General features: G+C 35.8%; 1 protein-coding gene across 1 annotated transcript in view; it reads left to right on the top strand.

Annotated features, from left to right (window-relative positions):
* Nucleotides 1–865: 865 nt before the first annotated feature.
* ZNF236 (zinc finger protein 236) overlaps nucleotides 866–16,268 on the top strand; it is a 65,050-nt gene continuing 49,647 nt past the window's right edge. The window contains 9 exon segments of the mRNA XM_031552781.1: nucleotides 866–1,131; nucleotides 1,537–1,716; nucleotides 2,596–2,748; nucleotides 2,985–3,175; nucleotides 5,299–5,430; nucleotides 7,077–7,274; nucleotides 8,783–8,912; nucleotides 15,097–15,264; nucleotides 15,797–15,801. Coding sequence (XP_031408641.1) covers nucleotides 963–1,131; nucleotides 1,537–1,716; nucleotides 2,596–2,748; nucleotides 2,985–3,175; nucleotides 5,299–5,430; nucleotides 7,077–7,274; nucleotides 8,783–8,912; nucleotides 15,097–15,264; nucleotides 15,797–15,801 — 1,326 coding nt within the window. The 5' untranslated portion in view covers nucleotides 866–962.

The raw sequence follows: 16,268 nt of genomic DNA, 5'->3' as shown, positions 1-16,268 counted from the left end.
TATTTCTTTTAATAGCATTTTGTCTTCTCATTTTAAAAAACGTTTTAGGCAACCTCCCAGTCACCCTCCTTCTCAAAACAGAAGAACCCAGATGTTGCTAAGAATTTTCCTTACCATGACACTTGCGTTATTTGTCTAGTTTTAAATATTTAGATTCACAATTCAAATGCCATTTGAACTTGTAAAATGAACTATAGAAATACTTTACATAAAAGAAGGTGAGATTATTGAATTTGAAAATTCAAAATGAACAAAAAGAACAGTTTAAAATTGGGTTTGTTTAGTATCAGAGACTTGTTTTGAGGCTGGAAAAGACCTCTGGTGACCTCCATGTCCAAATCCTAGGTCAAGGAAAGATCATCTTCTGAGTTGCATTGGTTCATTTGAAGTCTGTTTTCTTAAAAAGTTTATAGCTAAAAATAAAGGAAGTAGTTTTGTTTTCCTTAATTCACAAACACTCATCCCAAAGAAAACTGTATGTTTGAATATTGAAAACAGAGATTTTCTGGTGAACTGGGATTTTTAGGACCCATAAAGGCTGAAAAACAGATCATTGCTGATGGTGTTTTTCCCTTCTGCTCCTTGCCTTTTCACTTTCGATGACTTGAGAGCGCTAAGCTGTGCATGCAACTATAAGGCACTACAAAAGGCCAATATAGTTGGTACCCAGTATGCCTTTTTGTAGCTGTGATCATGATTTCCCAAACATGGAAGTTGAATAGACATTCTACATATAGATAGTTCAAAATTTTGTTTACTTTTCTTAATAGTAATTTTAAATAGTATATATTCCAAATTCACCTTTTTGAATTCTGGATTTGTTATAAATACTCATGTAACCCAGATTTATTAAGTCAGATTGATCAGATTGAGAATTTGTTTTTCAGATTGATCCAAGCATTCTACAGCAAACCTTACAGCAGAGTAATATACTTGCTCAGCAACTAACTGGAGATCCCAGTATGGCTCCACAGAATCCCTCCCTCCAGACAACAGAAAATGCAGTGCCAGCTAATGTGGTTATTCAGCCTATATCAGGCCTCTCTTTGCAGCCTACAGTAACATCTTCAGCTAACATGACAATTGGATCCCTATCTGAGCAAGAGTCTGTGCTGACGACCAGTGCTAGTGGTAAGTAGTGCCACTAGTCTTATGCTTTGAATTCTTTGGCATTAATTTTATTACGCATTTTTTTTTAATACTTCATGTAGTAAGTTGGATATAGGCTTCTTGTAACAGTATATTTGTCAAATCCTGCAACTTTGTTATCACTTTTGAATACAAAGTTTTCATAATGCATGCTACGAAATCAATGAACATGTATAGCTTTTAGGCACATAAAAGCTATACATGTTCATTGATTTAGAAATTAGACTGTAGAAACAATTTCTCCGTTAGATTACAAGTTTTAGCATCTTACCTTGGCTAAGTCTTTTATAGTAGTTAAAAAATAATGTTGTAATTGTAGTTTTACAAAATATATATTGTAAAGAAAGGATATTTATAGAAATTTTCATTATACCTTTTTGTATTTAGGTACACAGGACATCTCCCAAGTCATGACTTCACAGGGTATGGTGTCATCTTCAAATGGACAACACGAGATAACATTGACCATAAATAATTCCAGTTTGAGTCAAGTTCTAGCTCATGCTACAGGTTCTACTACTGCAAGCTCATCAGGAAGTCCTCAAGAAATCACTCTTACAATATCTGGTTGGTATTTCTAATGATTTTTAGTGGTACCAGATCTCTGTTTCATAGGCTAGCTAGTACAGTATTTGAGCATATTTTTGCTGTCAGCTGCATTCCTTTTTATATTCATCAGCTTTAAAAGTGTTTTCTAAATCTACCTTTGAAAACCAAATTCAATTGCAGTGAGTAGAATGTTAGATCAGTTCCCTGTTTTATACATAGTCTAATTTCAACAGATATTTCTTGAGGGGAGAGTTTGTGTATGCAGTTCTTATTTCCTTGCTGTGACTCATTTGGCTTAGTCCAACTCCTGGGTAATACTTGGTGGGATAGGAGCAAGCAGCTCAAGGCAGGCATTGGGGTTGAGTTTATTTAATCTAAATTTACTTACGTACCTGTTCCAATGCATATTCCAATACATGTTCTGACCGTCCTTGGATGTGTACTCTTCAGTCTCTGTAGAAAGTAGTTAGTACTCTAGTTGTCTTTAAACACATTTAGACTATCTTTACTGCCTTTAGGAAACGGATTTTATGTACAATATAGTTAGCAGTCCACTTTCCCAAAGACACTTTTGTTTAATTACATTTCTTAAATAGATCCAGTATTTTAACTATTAGCCTTTAGTTTGCTAGCTTGTATAGTTTCATGAAGTTCATGCCTTGAATTTAAGATCAATATTTGTCTATGTATTAAGAAGTACAGGTATTCCTCTGTATATTGCTTTCTGAGCCTATATTAAGAACATGTTGAAGTTTTGTGTAAAAATGTGCATGTAAAGAAGTGAATCTTGTTTTGGTTTTATCTTCTGCTTTTAATTTATGATCACTTTTTTAATAGAGTATAGTAGTAGAATAATGTTGAGATATTTCTGCTGTAATAGGACTAATTTCTGTTTAGGTCAAGATCTTATTCAGCATAATTCTGGAAGCAGTGATCTGAATAGTAGCTTAAGGCTGACAGCACCAACCATCAACAGTCAGAGTACAGGTGCAACATTAACTATAAGCAACGACCACCTTCTTTCTCAGGGCACTTCACTAAATGCTCCAGGTACGCTTCCAGTGATTTTCTAACAAAAAATAAGTTTGTTAAAAAATAAGTGTTAGGCAGGAATAATACAATCTTGCACACTACAATTGAGTAACAACAAGATTTAGATGTTTTCTCACAAGTTTTAAATTGCTGTACCAATTTAAATTATCCACAGAACAAGAAGGAAATGCCTACCCCTAGAATAATCTGTAGATTGTTTGTTTTTATTTGTTTTTATTTTGCATATATTCCAGAGCTTAATACAACAACTGGAACAAACCTTCCTTCAACAACACCCATATCTCAATCTGCAGTTTCTGCCCAGAATTTGGTCATGTCTTCATCAGGAGTTGGAGGAGATGGTAGTGTTACTTTAACTCTTGCTGATACTCAGGGAATGTTGTCAGGTGGTCTCGATGCAGTTACGCTTAATATCACATCACAGGTAAGAAGTGTTTTTCTAAACTGACAGATAAACCAGCATTATTGTCTTAGAGGGCTGGAATCTAGGATTTTTCTTAGAAAATAATTTTGAGATCAATTTTTTTGTGATAAGCTGGTTTTATATATGAGTGCTGTAACTTCTTTAGAAGGCAAAAGCTGTCAAAATCTTAAAAATATGAGAAACTTAATGTCTTCTAATTGTAGCTTTTTTTTTTGTTTTCCTCTGTAAATAAAAAGGGGAATGAGTGAAGAGTATTTGCTGTGGGTACCTAATCGTAAAGCTGGTAGATGTTATTTTCTCAAGGATTGGCATAAGTGCTGCAGTAAAAATAAAAACGTTTCAGAAATGTTAATAGCAAATCTACCTATGGTAAGGTACATGCAGGATAGATAATAAAAAAGATTATTATCTTTTTGCTTTGTGTTTTTCTTCTGGTTAAACTTTGTCTGTATCTTTGTCCTTTATTGTCCTGAGTGAAATTAATTTGTTGTCATTCTTAATGTGTTGGATTTTTTTTAATCCCTGCTCTTCAAAAGATAGGACAGTATGATCAAAACAAGAAGCTGTGTTGGAAATAACTGAAAAACAATTTTAAATTTATCTGAGGAGGAATAGTTAATCTTTAATAATAGGACGCATTATGAAGACTGTGGTGTAGTACCTTCCTTGAGGTCCTGCATCCTGGAGACCTAAATAAGATCATTATTTTACCTTGAGCATGCTTGAGAACATATTAACTGAATAGAAATTGCAACAGGTCTCTTCAAAGCAACATGGAAGTGTTTAGATTATGTTGTCTGGAAATTGATCCAGATTAGGGCCATGGAGATGATTAGAGAGCTGGAGCACCTCTGCTATGAAAGAGAGGCTGAGAACTGGGGATGTTAAGCCTGGAGAAGAGAAGGCTTTGGGGAGATTGTATTGTGCCCTTTTAATACTTAAAGGGGGCTTATGAAAAAGATGGAAACTGACTTTTTTTACATGGCCTAATAGTGAGAGGATAAGGGGAAACAGGTTTGAAGTTAAATATGAGATTTAGATTAGACGTTAGGGGGAAATTCTTCACTCAGAGGGTGATGAGGCACAGGGGCTGCCCAGAGAAGCTGTGGGTGCCACATTTCTGGAGATATCCAAAGCCAGGTAGGATGGGGCTTTGATCTCATGGAATATATTCTTGCCCACGGAAAGTGGGTTAAAACCAGAAGGCCCCTTCCAACCCAAGACATTCTATGATTAAAGAGGTAAAGTTACAAGAAGTTACACAAGAATAATGCCATATGACTATCATCTCCCAAGCAGTTTCAGTATTAATTTCATTTTTATCATAATGTAAGATTTTTGTAGTGTCATCAAAAGCCAAAGTCAAGAAAAGGTTTCGGGAAGGCTTCTTGCATGATTCTTGTGAACTGTTGAGAATTTTTCACATTGCAGAGTAAAGAAGCAACGTATAGTTTTATTTCAGAATTTGTAATTAAATTTAAACAATGTAGATTTAAAAGTGTTGATGTTTATTAATAAGACAGACACTACTCTTAATACTAAGTCAAGTAAAAAATTGGGTGCTGCACAAGCACACTGTATGTAGTATGAATCTCGATAAATGGGTTGGTAGTGTGTAACATGCATTCACATGGGAGATGTAGAAGTCTTTAATGGTAATGTAGAAATAGAAGTAGCGTAATTTTAAGAATTCTGAAACTTAATTTATTTTATATTTTGACTTCATGTATTTCAGAAGTACGTTTAATTAATAGATTTAAAAAAGGAAAAATCTGTGGGAAGACCACACAAAAAAGCAAAAGATAGCGTTATGGAAAGCATCATCTGAAGAGGCAAAAGATGAAGGAAGGCTGAAACGTGCAGCAATTGATGCAAGACTGGGAAAAATTAGAATTTTTGCTTTTATGGACTTCCAATTGTTTTTACACTTACCTTGGTATATTTAAAATTGGAGAAGAAAAAGGAAAGCTTGTAGCAATTGTTCAAATAAATTGTCATGGTCTTTTTCAAGGAAAAAAAAGTAGTAGTTTGGAGGTATAAAAATAACTTGCGTGACTGCAATTAGTTATTTAAATGTAGTTACTCTTCCTTTTTTTTTCTTTTTTCCCTTCTCTCTTTGACAGGGTCAGCAGTTCCCTGCTATACTCGCAGATTCCAGTCTCGCTGGCCAAAGTGGGTCAGGCTCACAGCAAGTCATACTGGTGAGCCATACACCTCATTCAGCAACTACAAACTCTGATGAAATAACATATCAGGTAGATACAATATATCTCTCTTGTGGGTAAAGAATGTTATTAATAAAAATATTAGAATAATTCTTTGTATACTGATGCAGGAGGGCTGATGTCATTCCCTAGTAAGAGCACTGGGAAGAGGTTCATTGTGACTTCCTAGTCACTCAGATTGTTTAAGTTTTGAGCTGAAAAAGAAAAGAGAAATGCATTTAATAATGTGTTTTTTCCATAAACTGCAGCAATGTGTACTCAGCAGTTTTCTCCAAAAAAATCCAAGTAAGTTTGTTAGATAATAGAAATAAATGAAGTTAAGAGCTGTGGGGAAAAAGCAGCACCTATTGCTATATCTTTTCTTTCTGTTTTTTTGTTGTTGTTTTTTCAGCCAAATTGGTTTAACAATGGAGTATAGACTTTTCAACTTAGGTGTTTTGAGTTTCCACAGGCTGTTATACATGAGTAATGTCAGTACTAATATCAGCAGGGGTAACTCAGACTTGTCTTGTTGAAGGTAGAATTAATATTTTTATCCAGCTTGATAACGTGATCTCTAAACTGAGAAGTATGGTAGAGGCATGTGATGACTAACAGTCAAAAGAAGTGGGGCACTGGATTGGCAAGCAGAGGTCAATATGTAGGCAAGTTGTGACTGATATGAGAGAAACTTTGAACATAAAAAAGGCTTGAAAAGAGGGGACCCTCTTCGAGTTTATGCTCATAAAGGTAGTGAGATGACAAAATAGTAGAGGAAACTCCCTCAAGCTTCTTGGAAAATTGTCAAAAATGCATACCTCTCTGGCATGTCTGTACACTGATAGATGCAACTGGAGGTATGCATACAGTCTGCAATCTGATGGGAATCACAGAAAGAAGGTAGAATACACACAAGGCTTTTTAGGACAGGACAACAAGATCATAGTGGGATTGCGTGGAGCTCTGCATAGGGGCTGGATGGTGAGTCAGCTGTGGCTTTATGGGTGAAGACTGTCAGGAAGATCAGGTGAATACTAATCATTTGCTTCAGATCATGTGATTAGGAGGAATCAGAAAACTTGTATTTCATCAGACATAGTCTTGGGTTTCCTGCCCCTAGCTCACACTTTGAGTAGAGGAGCTGAACTAGATGATTTCAAGAAGTCTCTTCCAACCTAAGTAATTCCATGATTTGCAATCCCTGGTTTGCATATACTTCAGCCCGCCTAAGATCTTCTGAAAGGGCAACAAGCACAAGTCCAGAGGAGGGCCACTAAGATGATCAGAGGGCTGGAGCACCTTTCCTGTGAGGAAAGGTTGAGGGAACTGGGCTTGTTTAGCTTGAGGAAGAGAAGGCTCTGGGGAGACCTCGTGGCCTTCCAATACTTGAAGGGAGCATATAAACAGGAGGGGGGATGACTGTTTACATGGGTAAACTCAAACACATTGGATTTTACAACATAAATGAATTTGAGCATAGTTACTCTAATGTTTTAGTTCCCTTAAAATTTGGTCATTCTTAAGAGCAGTGAAATACATGTTTGTTTATATACAACTTGTCTTTCCTTTGTGTTGATAAGGTGCTTGCAAGCACCTTCAAAAAATTTGTCACATCAAACCAACATCCAGAACAACCACCCAGTCTGCTGTGAGTGTACTTAAGTAATTATTTGACTGTGTTTTATGAATCGTTATAGGTGACAGAGGTTTCTCCTAATGTGGCTAAAAGCAGTCAAGCAGAAAAAGAAGGTCGTGTGCACCAGTGTTTTGAGTGTAGTCAGACCTTTTCTTCAGCCACCATGTTGATGCATCACAGTAAAGAGGTTCATGGCAAGGAAAGAATACATGTTTGTCATGTCTGCAATAAAGCCTTTAAGCGGGCAACACATCTCAAGGTATTTGGTAATAACAGTGCATTGTTCTGTTAACTTTTTCTTTTATTTTGGAATTGTTGTCATGTTACTGAAAGATACCTGTTAGCTCTTTCCTTTTTCTGTTCACGTATAGTTTGTGAAGTGCATGTCTGTGAGGGGGAACTTAAATGACAGCATATGCTGATATAACTCTTTCATGGAGCATGGAGAAGTTTTTCGTGTTTTAATGTATATGTTGTCCACAACAAGAAAAATGTGGATACCTGTCATATAAACAGTGGTGTTAGAAAAAGGTAGTTATTCTGTTTTCTTTTATTATATATATATAATATATATATAATATTATATATATATATATATATATATAAAATTGTTACTTCTTTTCCTGATACACTTTTTGTAATTGTAAAATGCAAAGCAAAATCCTTGCTCTTATTTGATTTTTGGGTGTTCTGTTTTGTTGAGTACAAGTGACATCTTCAGAGCAAACATTTGTTTTAAAATCCCCTTATATTGTTGCTGTTCAGTACCTCTTAAGAGAGTTTTTCAGAAGGTTTCTTCTTACTGTAGTATCGTATTTTAAGGAAATATACTTTGGTTGTGAAGTTTGTGCTTTTTGGGCAAGCACATGTGACAAAAAGATTATTGGTTCTTGGGAAAACACAAGATGCTGGAAAATTCAGTTTCCTACATTCTAGGAGAAAGTTTTCAGTAAAAAAAAAGATATTTGAATGCAGAATTGGTAATTGTGAAGATGAAGAAGTCAGATACCAATCTCCTAAACTTCTTTTTGTAGAAGTAAACTTTTCGAGCCCAGTGTTAGCGAATTAAGTTCACTGATGATAAATTATTGTTAATACCTAATTAAATTTCATATTCTGCTGTCTTACCTTTCAGAGGTTTTAGGATATTTTTTAAGAACCTCAGTGTTTTTTGTTGTTGTTGTTTTTTTAAAGTAATTCAGCAATTGGTTGTAAGTGGTTCCATTGGCATGCTGATACTGCAGCTGTGTGTGTGTTGTAGCAGTCCTCTCCTTCTGAGGCCTTTACTGTTTTAGGATGATCTTCATTTGGGACCTGGGTACAAATGCCTGTGTATCAGGCAAGTGATGGGGAGGTGGATACTGTAGAGAGGGAGAAAAAGTATCCAGTGCTAGCTTGTGATACATAGTTGACCAAAATCTATGTTTGTAAGTGATGAAAACATTCAAAGAGCACTGGTTTTCATGAGTAACATTATATTATTTTACTTCCGATAATTTGTGAAGGTACTAATTTATGCAAAATAAATAGTTCTTGACAGAGGCTTTCAGGAATGTAAAGCTACTGATGCCTCAGCCCTACAAAGAGATAATATACAAAAAAGTATCTCTTTTTAGAAAAAAAAATGCAGGGTTCTGTCTTCTATATGTTTTCTATTGATGACTAAGATCATCTGCTTTTATCTTCAAAATGTGAATATATTTCTATGCTAAATACTACAGATTTTTGATATGATTCTAAGATGTCATCTTTTCTGTGCTACCTTAGGAACACATGCAAACCCATCAGGCTGGACCTTCTCTGAGTTCCCAGAAGCCTCGGGTCTTTAAGTGTGATAACTGTGAAAAAGCTTTTGCAAAACCAAGTCAGCTGGAGAGACATTGTCGCATTCACACAGGTAACATCAGAAATGATCTTCATCTCATACAATTTTCTCATGCATATGTGACTGTTACATTTCAGAGTGTTTGCTCTTAGATTCAGGTAACTGCATTTGAATAACAAAGAAAAAGAAAAAGGTTAAAATGAGAGCAAACTTGAAATCTCAAGTAGCATGATGTTCTGTTTAAATCTATGCTTAGTAGTGAGACTAAGAATCTCCATATATTGGCACTCGCTGTACTGCAGCAGTGATGTTAATACATGAGCTTCTGTTGAAAATTTTGTTGTTGAAATAGATTAATAAATGGATGTTTTAAGGCATTGTTTAAAAACACTGGATATCTTCAAGACTGTGGGAGAATGTGCAAATGTCTTGGTGTGTTCAGTGAAGTTAAATAAAGAACAGTCCTAACTGCTGTAATGATGCTTTGTAGTTATTTCAACCATTAGTCGGTTCATCTATGTCTGCTGCTAGAATACAATGTTGTGTTCTTTACTGCTGAGTTATTTTCTTTAACTGTTATTCTGTAATTATACTACACTGTCTCCTCCTGGGGAACACACATTTCCCTTGATAAAATGCTCTTCAGGCTGCAGTTTGTGGCCTGCCACAAGGAGAAAGCTATGTGTAATAGATCCCATCTGCCTTCCCCTTCACCTTGTGTGCATTAACAACATGAGTTTTAAACATTGGAGTCACTTCTCTAAAACAACTTTTCTTTCGTACCGCTGCTGACAATTAATGGCTGTCATGTCTGCTAGAATTAAAAAGGAATGGATAAAGTTATCCATGTTGCTTCTAAGCTGCTGAAGACTAATGAATATAACTGTGTATGCTGTAGCATAGGACGACTCCCAAAACATGATTATTACCGTTTCCTTCAGTGAGTCAGCCAGAGCTTTCTCTTTCTGTGATATCACTGTCTTATCTAGCTTTTGGCTACTGTTCATGGATTTAAAGCAAAATTTCTAATCTCTTCATTTAAGCTATCTTGTTAACCTTGTCATTTGTCCATAGTTGGCATCACTTGCTTGTCTCATGAGGCATGATCTGAGTTTCATCTTTGAACCCACAGATTGAGTCTTGTAATTCTAAGTATTGTATCTCTGAAGAATAGGCTTGCCCATATATTCAACTTTCTTGTGTATGCTCTCGTATGATATATCTCAAAATATTAGAATTTCCTTTTCTCTGACTTCAACAAATGAGTGTCTTATTCAGATGCATTTGAACTTCTTTGGTTTTTCTGCAGAACTTGCTGCCAGATGTCTCTGTATTGTGCTGGACTTCCAGTCATATACACCTTTGTTCTTCTCTGTTGCACCAACTGCAAACTGTCTTCACACTCAAGTGACTTTGAGCCGCACTTAATTGTGTTCTTTCAATCTCCCTGTCTCCTCCTGTTACTTCCCCTATCCGTATGTCTGTCCTTCCTTGCTTCCCTCTTCCCTCTCTACACCAAATGACCCAGGCTGAGCTCTTTATTCCCATCTCTAAACAACATGTGATCCCTGCATTTCTCTCCCTGTTTAAAATTCCGCACATCTTCATCCATTCTAACATGCTGTGCCAAATGTTGAGGAATGAATATGTTCCTTGAGTGTTCATAGAATATCATCTTTAAATTCTTTTTTTATGTGACTTCTGGTAGGTTGTTGATGTGTGGAGACCATTGTTTTGTATTGATTATTTATATTACATGATTATGCTGTTACACCCGTTATCTTTTCATTATTTTCTCATATTTATAGCAGATTCTTAAAATTTGCATTTGTCTCTGCTCTTTGTTCATGAAGGACTTAATATGGTGGAATTTCAGTCTACATCTAAGCGTGCATTGTGGTGTTATGAATAATAAATGACAGGATTTCCAATGGGGAGGGGGGAAGTAGATGAAGCTGGAAACGTAACATTGCCGCAGGGAATTGCTTTAACTTGCTGTGTAACGGTGATCTTATTTTAAAAAGAAGATTAAAAAAGATTGTTGGGTGATGAATGACTGATTAGGGTTAGAATACTCCATATTTACCATTGTATATAAGCAGTTTCTGAGATCAAGGTATACCTTATCTGTCTGTACTTTCTTGCAGGCTTTTGGTATGTATCATGAGGTCTGCAAATAAATGAATGTAGTCTGTTACTTCTTTTTTACCATGAAAAAAGAATTTGAGGAGAATTATTCAGGAATCTGTGTGTTTGTGGGTGAATTAGATCAGACCTGTATAATGTACAGCCCACTATGACATTGCTTGATCTGGTACAATGAATTTGGCTAATTCAGTTGACTAATTCAGCACATACTCTACATACTGTCAAAAGTAAAACAGGAGCAATAATTGCAGGGGTTGAGTTATTAGCATTTACTAGGCAGCTAAGAATCAGAGAAGTTCTAGGTGCTGCTTGTGTCTTTTTGCACATCTCATTCTGTTGCTGCTCTGCTGAGAACTCTAGCAGAAAAGGATAGGAGGATGGAAAGAGGATTCATGAACATGGTTAATTTATGTTTCAGATATTTTTGCTAAGAAAATCTTGAGATCTGGGAATCCTGAGAGCAGCTTCAGAGATTGTGCAGTGGCAGTGTATGGATAGATAAGGGTGTAAAAAGGAGATGAAGAACCAAGGGTGTGTGTTGGGTTGGAAGGGATGAGATCCTCCTTATGTCAGTTGAGGAGTAAGTTTTCAGTGCAGGTGTAATAGGATAGACTTCAATATTAGTGGGCTGAGTCATTCACTTAGAGCAAAACAACTCCTGGTAAATAAGCATTAAATCCTGATGAGGACTGATGGGTAAGCTGATATGGTACAGCTGTTCTCATGTTTTAGAGGTTTCTGCTGATCCTGTACATTCTAATCTAATGGGCTGCCTGCTTTCATTCCTCCATACCTTACCCAAAGAAAATATCAGTTATTGTGAGTGATGACTGTTCTTTTTGATAGTAAAACTAGAAGAAGGGAATACGGCTTCTTTGTGGTTACTGTGGTGGAAAGGAACATTCTCATCGTATTAAAGGCAGGAGTTGCAGTCAAAGATGGTTAACTGCCTTCAAAATTGCATAATAACTTGCTTTCTGTTTAACTGGCTTAAATAATTCAGATGTTAATAAAAGGCAGTGCTGTAAGAGTCCCACAAATAGTCTAATAGCAGGAAACAAGGCAGCTTCCTTCCTGCTTTGGCTCATGCTGTCCATTATAATATATAATAGCACTTCAGGAAGGCTGTGAAGAGACCAGAGCCCCTTTATACATCTGTTTCTAATAAATCTGCACCGTCATAGAAGAAATTATTTCTATTTTGGAATCACTTGTAATTCACTCAGTAAATCTTCAGATATTTTTGGGTTTCTTGTATATGAGCGCTCAGGAGCTGGGAGTGCCCACAAGCTGATAAGTCCTTGCTGAATTATTTTCTGTGTTGTTGCTTGAAGTTGTGGGCTCACCTGCTGCTGAAACATGGTGGTCATTCCTTCCAAAGAGATTGTTCTAAAAATGTCTGAAGGCCAAGCAAGTGAAAATGTCCTGCAAAAAAGTCTTTAGATTGATAGAAAAGCCTATTATATGTCAGAGAAGCTAATGTTAAGCCTAAACCAATTGGCTTTCCTAAAGGAATGATCCTTGCCTGTGAGAAACTGAGATTCCTATCTTGATTAAACACTTACAATAATTTATAATACAGTGCCTACTGAATTCATGGCCCAAAGAAAAACACATTTTCTTCTCTGAGTAAAATCATAGGATCATCTGAGTTGGAAAAAACGTTGAAGATCATCAAGTCCATACATCATCTTGACCTACTGAGTTCCATCACTAAACCACATCCCTTAGAGCTTTCCACACTTCTCTTAAATACCTGCAGGGATGGAAGCTCCACTTCTTTCAGGGCAGCTTCTCCCCGTGCCTCACCAGCCCTTCTGTGAACGAATTCTTCCTAATATCCAATTGAAATCTCCCCTACACAACTTGAGTCTCTTTGTTTGCATCCTTTAATTATCTTACTCATTCAGGACTTATCAGTGAAGAGCAGTCTGGGTAAACACTGCAGAAATTAGAGGGAAGTGAATGATTCCACTTTTGATAGAAGAAGCCATATGGCATAATCCCTTACAAAGCACCAAAATGGCTGCTTATTTTAGAACAGAAAACTGATAGTGTTGGTGGAAACATTTTTAATTCAAACTAGTGAAATCATTCTTAACAAAAATAAAGAACACTTGTGCTGCAGTTCATGTTTCTAGATCAAGAGCCCCTTTTCTTGTCTAAGCTGTAATCTTAAGAAAAAAAAATGACAGGCTGCATGCTGTAGATGCAGAAAAAACGTCAGCGTCTTTTCTGCAGAAACAACTTTGAGTTAAGGGAGGAACTTGGGTTTTAAAGTAGTCAGTTCCTTCTAATCAGAGTATTGAAGTGAGTGTGGCTTTGACCGTGATTTTGCACTACACTGGAGGTTTGTAATGCAGTGAAACTTAATTTGTTGGGAGTTTTCCTTGAAGCAATCCTTTGCATGCAGATATTGTCAGCAGCCTTGTTGGGAAGGCTATGTAATGATCACATTCTTGAATGGATTTATCAGAACAGTCTTCCCAAAATCTTTCTTTTGGACCACATCTGAGAATTGCTTTAGTAGACAGGTGAGTGGAAACAATATTTTGCAAGCCTAGCCGATTTTTCCCTGAAAATTCAAAGTAGAAATATATTTAAAGCTTTGTTTTCAAGATGCAAGAATGTATTCCTATACTTGTTAGCTGAATTGATTTGTAGTCTGAACAGTAATCTTCCCTTTTCAGCTTGCCTGCTCCCCAGGTATATCTTCCTTCTACTTACCTTAGGTAGCGGAGTATTATTTGCTTCACTGTAACATAAGCATCTGAGGTCCGCTTGGAGTGGCATCCTAATAGAAATATGCTTCTGTTAGGTCCATATAGTTCTATTAGGATGCCTTCTATCTCTGCAAGAGTGCTTTGAACTGAAGTAGTGTTTTCATCCCTTCAGAAATCAGGGAGTAACTAGAGATGATGATGAGAGCAAAAGGAACAGTATCCAACCCCAGGAAGAATTTTGTGCTCATATTGGTTTCATACTTTTTTCATATTAAAAAGGAAGAAGAAGAAGCAAAATTAACTGTAGTGATCTCTTGTTATTGCTGAAATTCTCTTGCATTTCAGTTTGACAAGAGGCCTGATTTCTATTCCAGATGTTGAGTTTGAATTGAGTCTGAGATAGGTCCAGGTTGTTCTTATATCTTTTGCTTGTCATGTTTTCATTCTGGCAAATAGATCTTTTGAGACATATCTGGTAGCAAATTAATTATTGAATGAATTTATACATAAATCCTTTATTTATAAATAGAGGAACTTCTGTTCCTGTTTACTTTCTGCTGCGCTGTACTCCCTGGTAAGAAGAGCAGAGACAAGTGAGATAAAATGAAAGGCCATTGTTGTAGGGTTTGTGCTCAGAAATCTTTCTCCTACTCTACTGTTGGTGCTGTTTGGTGTTTACAACAGTAAGCGCTCTTTCTGTTACTGTTTGACCTGTAGCTCTAATTAGTTAATACTTTTAAGCTTACTTAATGGTTTACTAGCATTTACTAGCAACATATTCTTTTATTGATTGCCTGAGAAGTTGGATTTAGCCTGAGAAGCTGCAATACCTGTGAAGCACAGGGGTAATGAAAGAAGAGATAATTTGTTTCATTTCAGATACTTGTTGAAATATTGTTATGATGATGAAGTTGTGGGGGCTTTACTAAAAAATTACTAATATTGTGAATCCTGTGCAGAATTACCAGTGTTATTTTAACACATTCAGCATTCTAATTTCTTACAGATATCAGCTTTGTTAACTTTAGAATATTGTTTTATCTCTGTTACTCGTAAATGTTGCAAGACAGTGATGGTCCCCTCAAGTACAGAAAAGTCATATTGGTTAAAAAAAAAAAAAGATTTTAAAAATCTCTATTAAATAGGTTGCTTTGATATAATTTGCATATGAAATTTAACAGTATCGATGACTTTGGATTCATGTCAATATTCTGATATTTCATTTAGGATGTTTTTCTGATTATATGAAGTTATAGCACTTTGAGATAGACATGAGGAAACAAATTGTGTTTGTGTCTACTTAATTTCTAGGTGGTCTTAATTATTTTATTGAATTTGGAACTTTGTATGTTTAATCGAACATTAATTACATTTTTCTCTTTCAGGGGAACGACCATTTCAGTGTACGCTTTGTGAAAAGGCTTTTAACCAGAAGAGTGCTCTTCAAGTTCACATGAAAAAGCACACAGGAGAAAGGCCTTATAAATGTGATTACTGTGCAATGGGATTTACACAGAAAAGCAATATGAAACTTCATATGAAACGGGCTCATGGTTACACTGGTATGTAGCACAGTGTTAGCAGTGGCAAGTACAGGAAGCTGCATGGTTTATTAGGAAATCAGAAAATGTTTACCCTAAGTCACTGAAGAGTTAGACATCAGTAAGCTGAAGAGTTGGTGAGCTAATAGTTGAACACGACCCAAATAACACTTGAAACAAATGGGTTACTGCTTATGGCTCTGTGGTTGTGGTGGAGCCCTCTATTGCTAAAATAGAAAGTTTAAAACTTAGTATAAGGGAATAATTGATTATACTTGTCTGTTGTGGGTAGCTTTTTCCAAAATGTTTTTTTTTTTTAATAGCATCTGTAGAATCTGTGATATTTGTATGATGCCTCTATGAAGTAGTTGCATTATAGATTTCCAAGCATAATTTTTTTATTCACAAATAATAATTCTTAGCATACTTCCATTTGCCTTACACTACCCATCCAATCATACTCATTTTCTTGTAGGTCCTGTACAAGAACCTGCTAGTAATCAAGAACAAGAAGGGGAAGATATTAGTCGTGCTCTGAATTTAGAAGAAGTAGTACAAGAATCTTCAAATGAATGGCAAAATATAGGCAGTGTTTTTCGATGACACCTTGATGTCTGAAAGCTGACTTTTTTTTTGAACTTGAGTTTCTCTAAAGAAGTTTTCAGAGAAGGAAAAAGTTGGATTTTACAGTTGAAACTTCAAGCATTGGAAATATTAACAATAAGATAATATATTGTAGGATTTTTTTAATTATTTGCAAAAATTACCTAAAAGAATCAACGTCCTTTTTTTAAGCTTGTAGAAAAATATTGTGAAATTATCACTTAATCTGTGCTAAGTTGTCTGTGAATGAATGAACTCAGGTAATACTGTATACAGTTTCATCTTCCAATTCACAGCCAGTATATCTATTTGAAAAATGAACTGGAACTTCGTACTAGAGTAGAATTTTTAAAGGAGGGGGAATAATAATTTCATGGGAAAACCATGAAGCTGTTAGCTTTCTTTTTTTTTTT

This window comes from Meleagris gallopavo, chromosome 3, assembly GCF_000146605.3.
Source record: "Meleagris gallopavo isolate NT-WF06-2002-E0010 breed Aviagen turkey brand Nicholas breeding stock chromosome 3, Turkey_5.1, whole genome shotgun sequence".
Classification (NCBI taxonomy): Eukaryota; Metazoa; Chordata; class Aves; order Galliformes; family Phasianidae; genus Meleagris; species Meleagris gallopavo.
The sequence above is the reverse complement of the archived record's forward strand: the minus strand, read 5'-3'. Positions and strand labels throughout refer to the sequence as shown.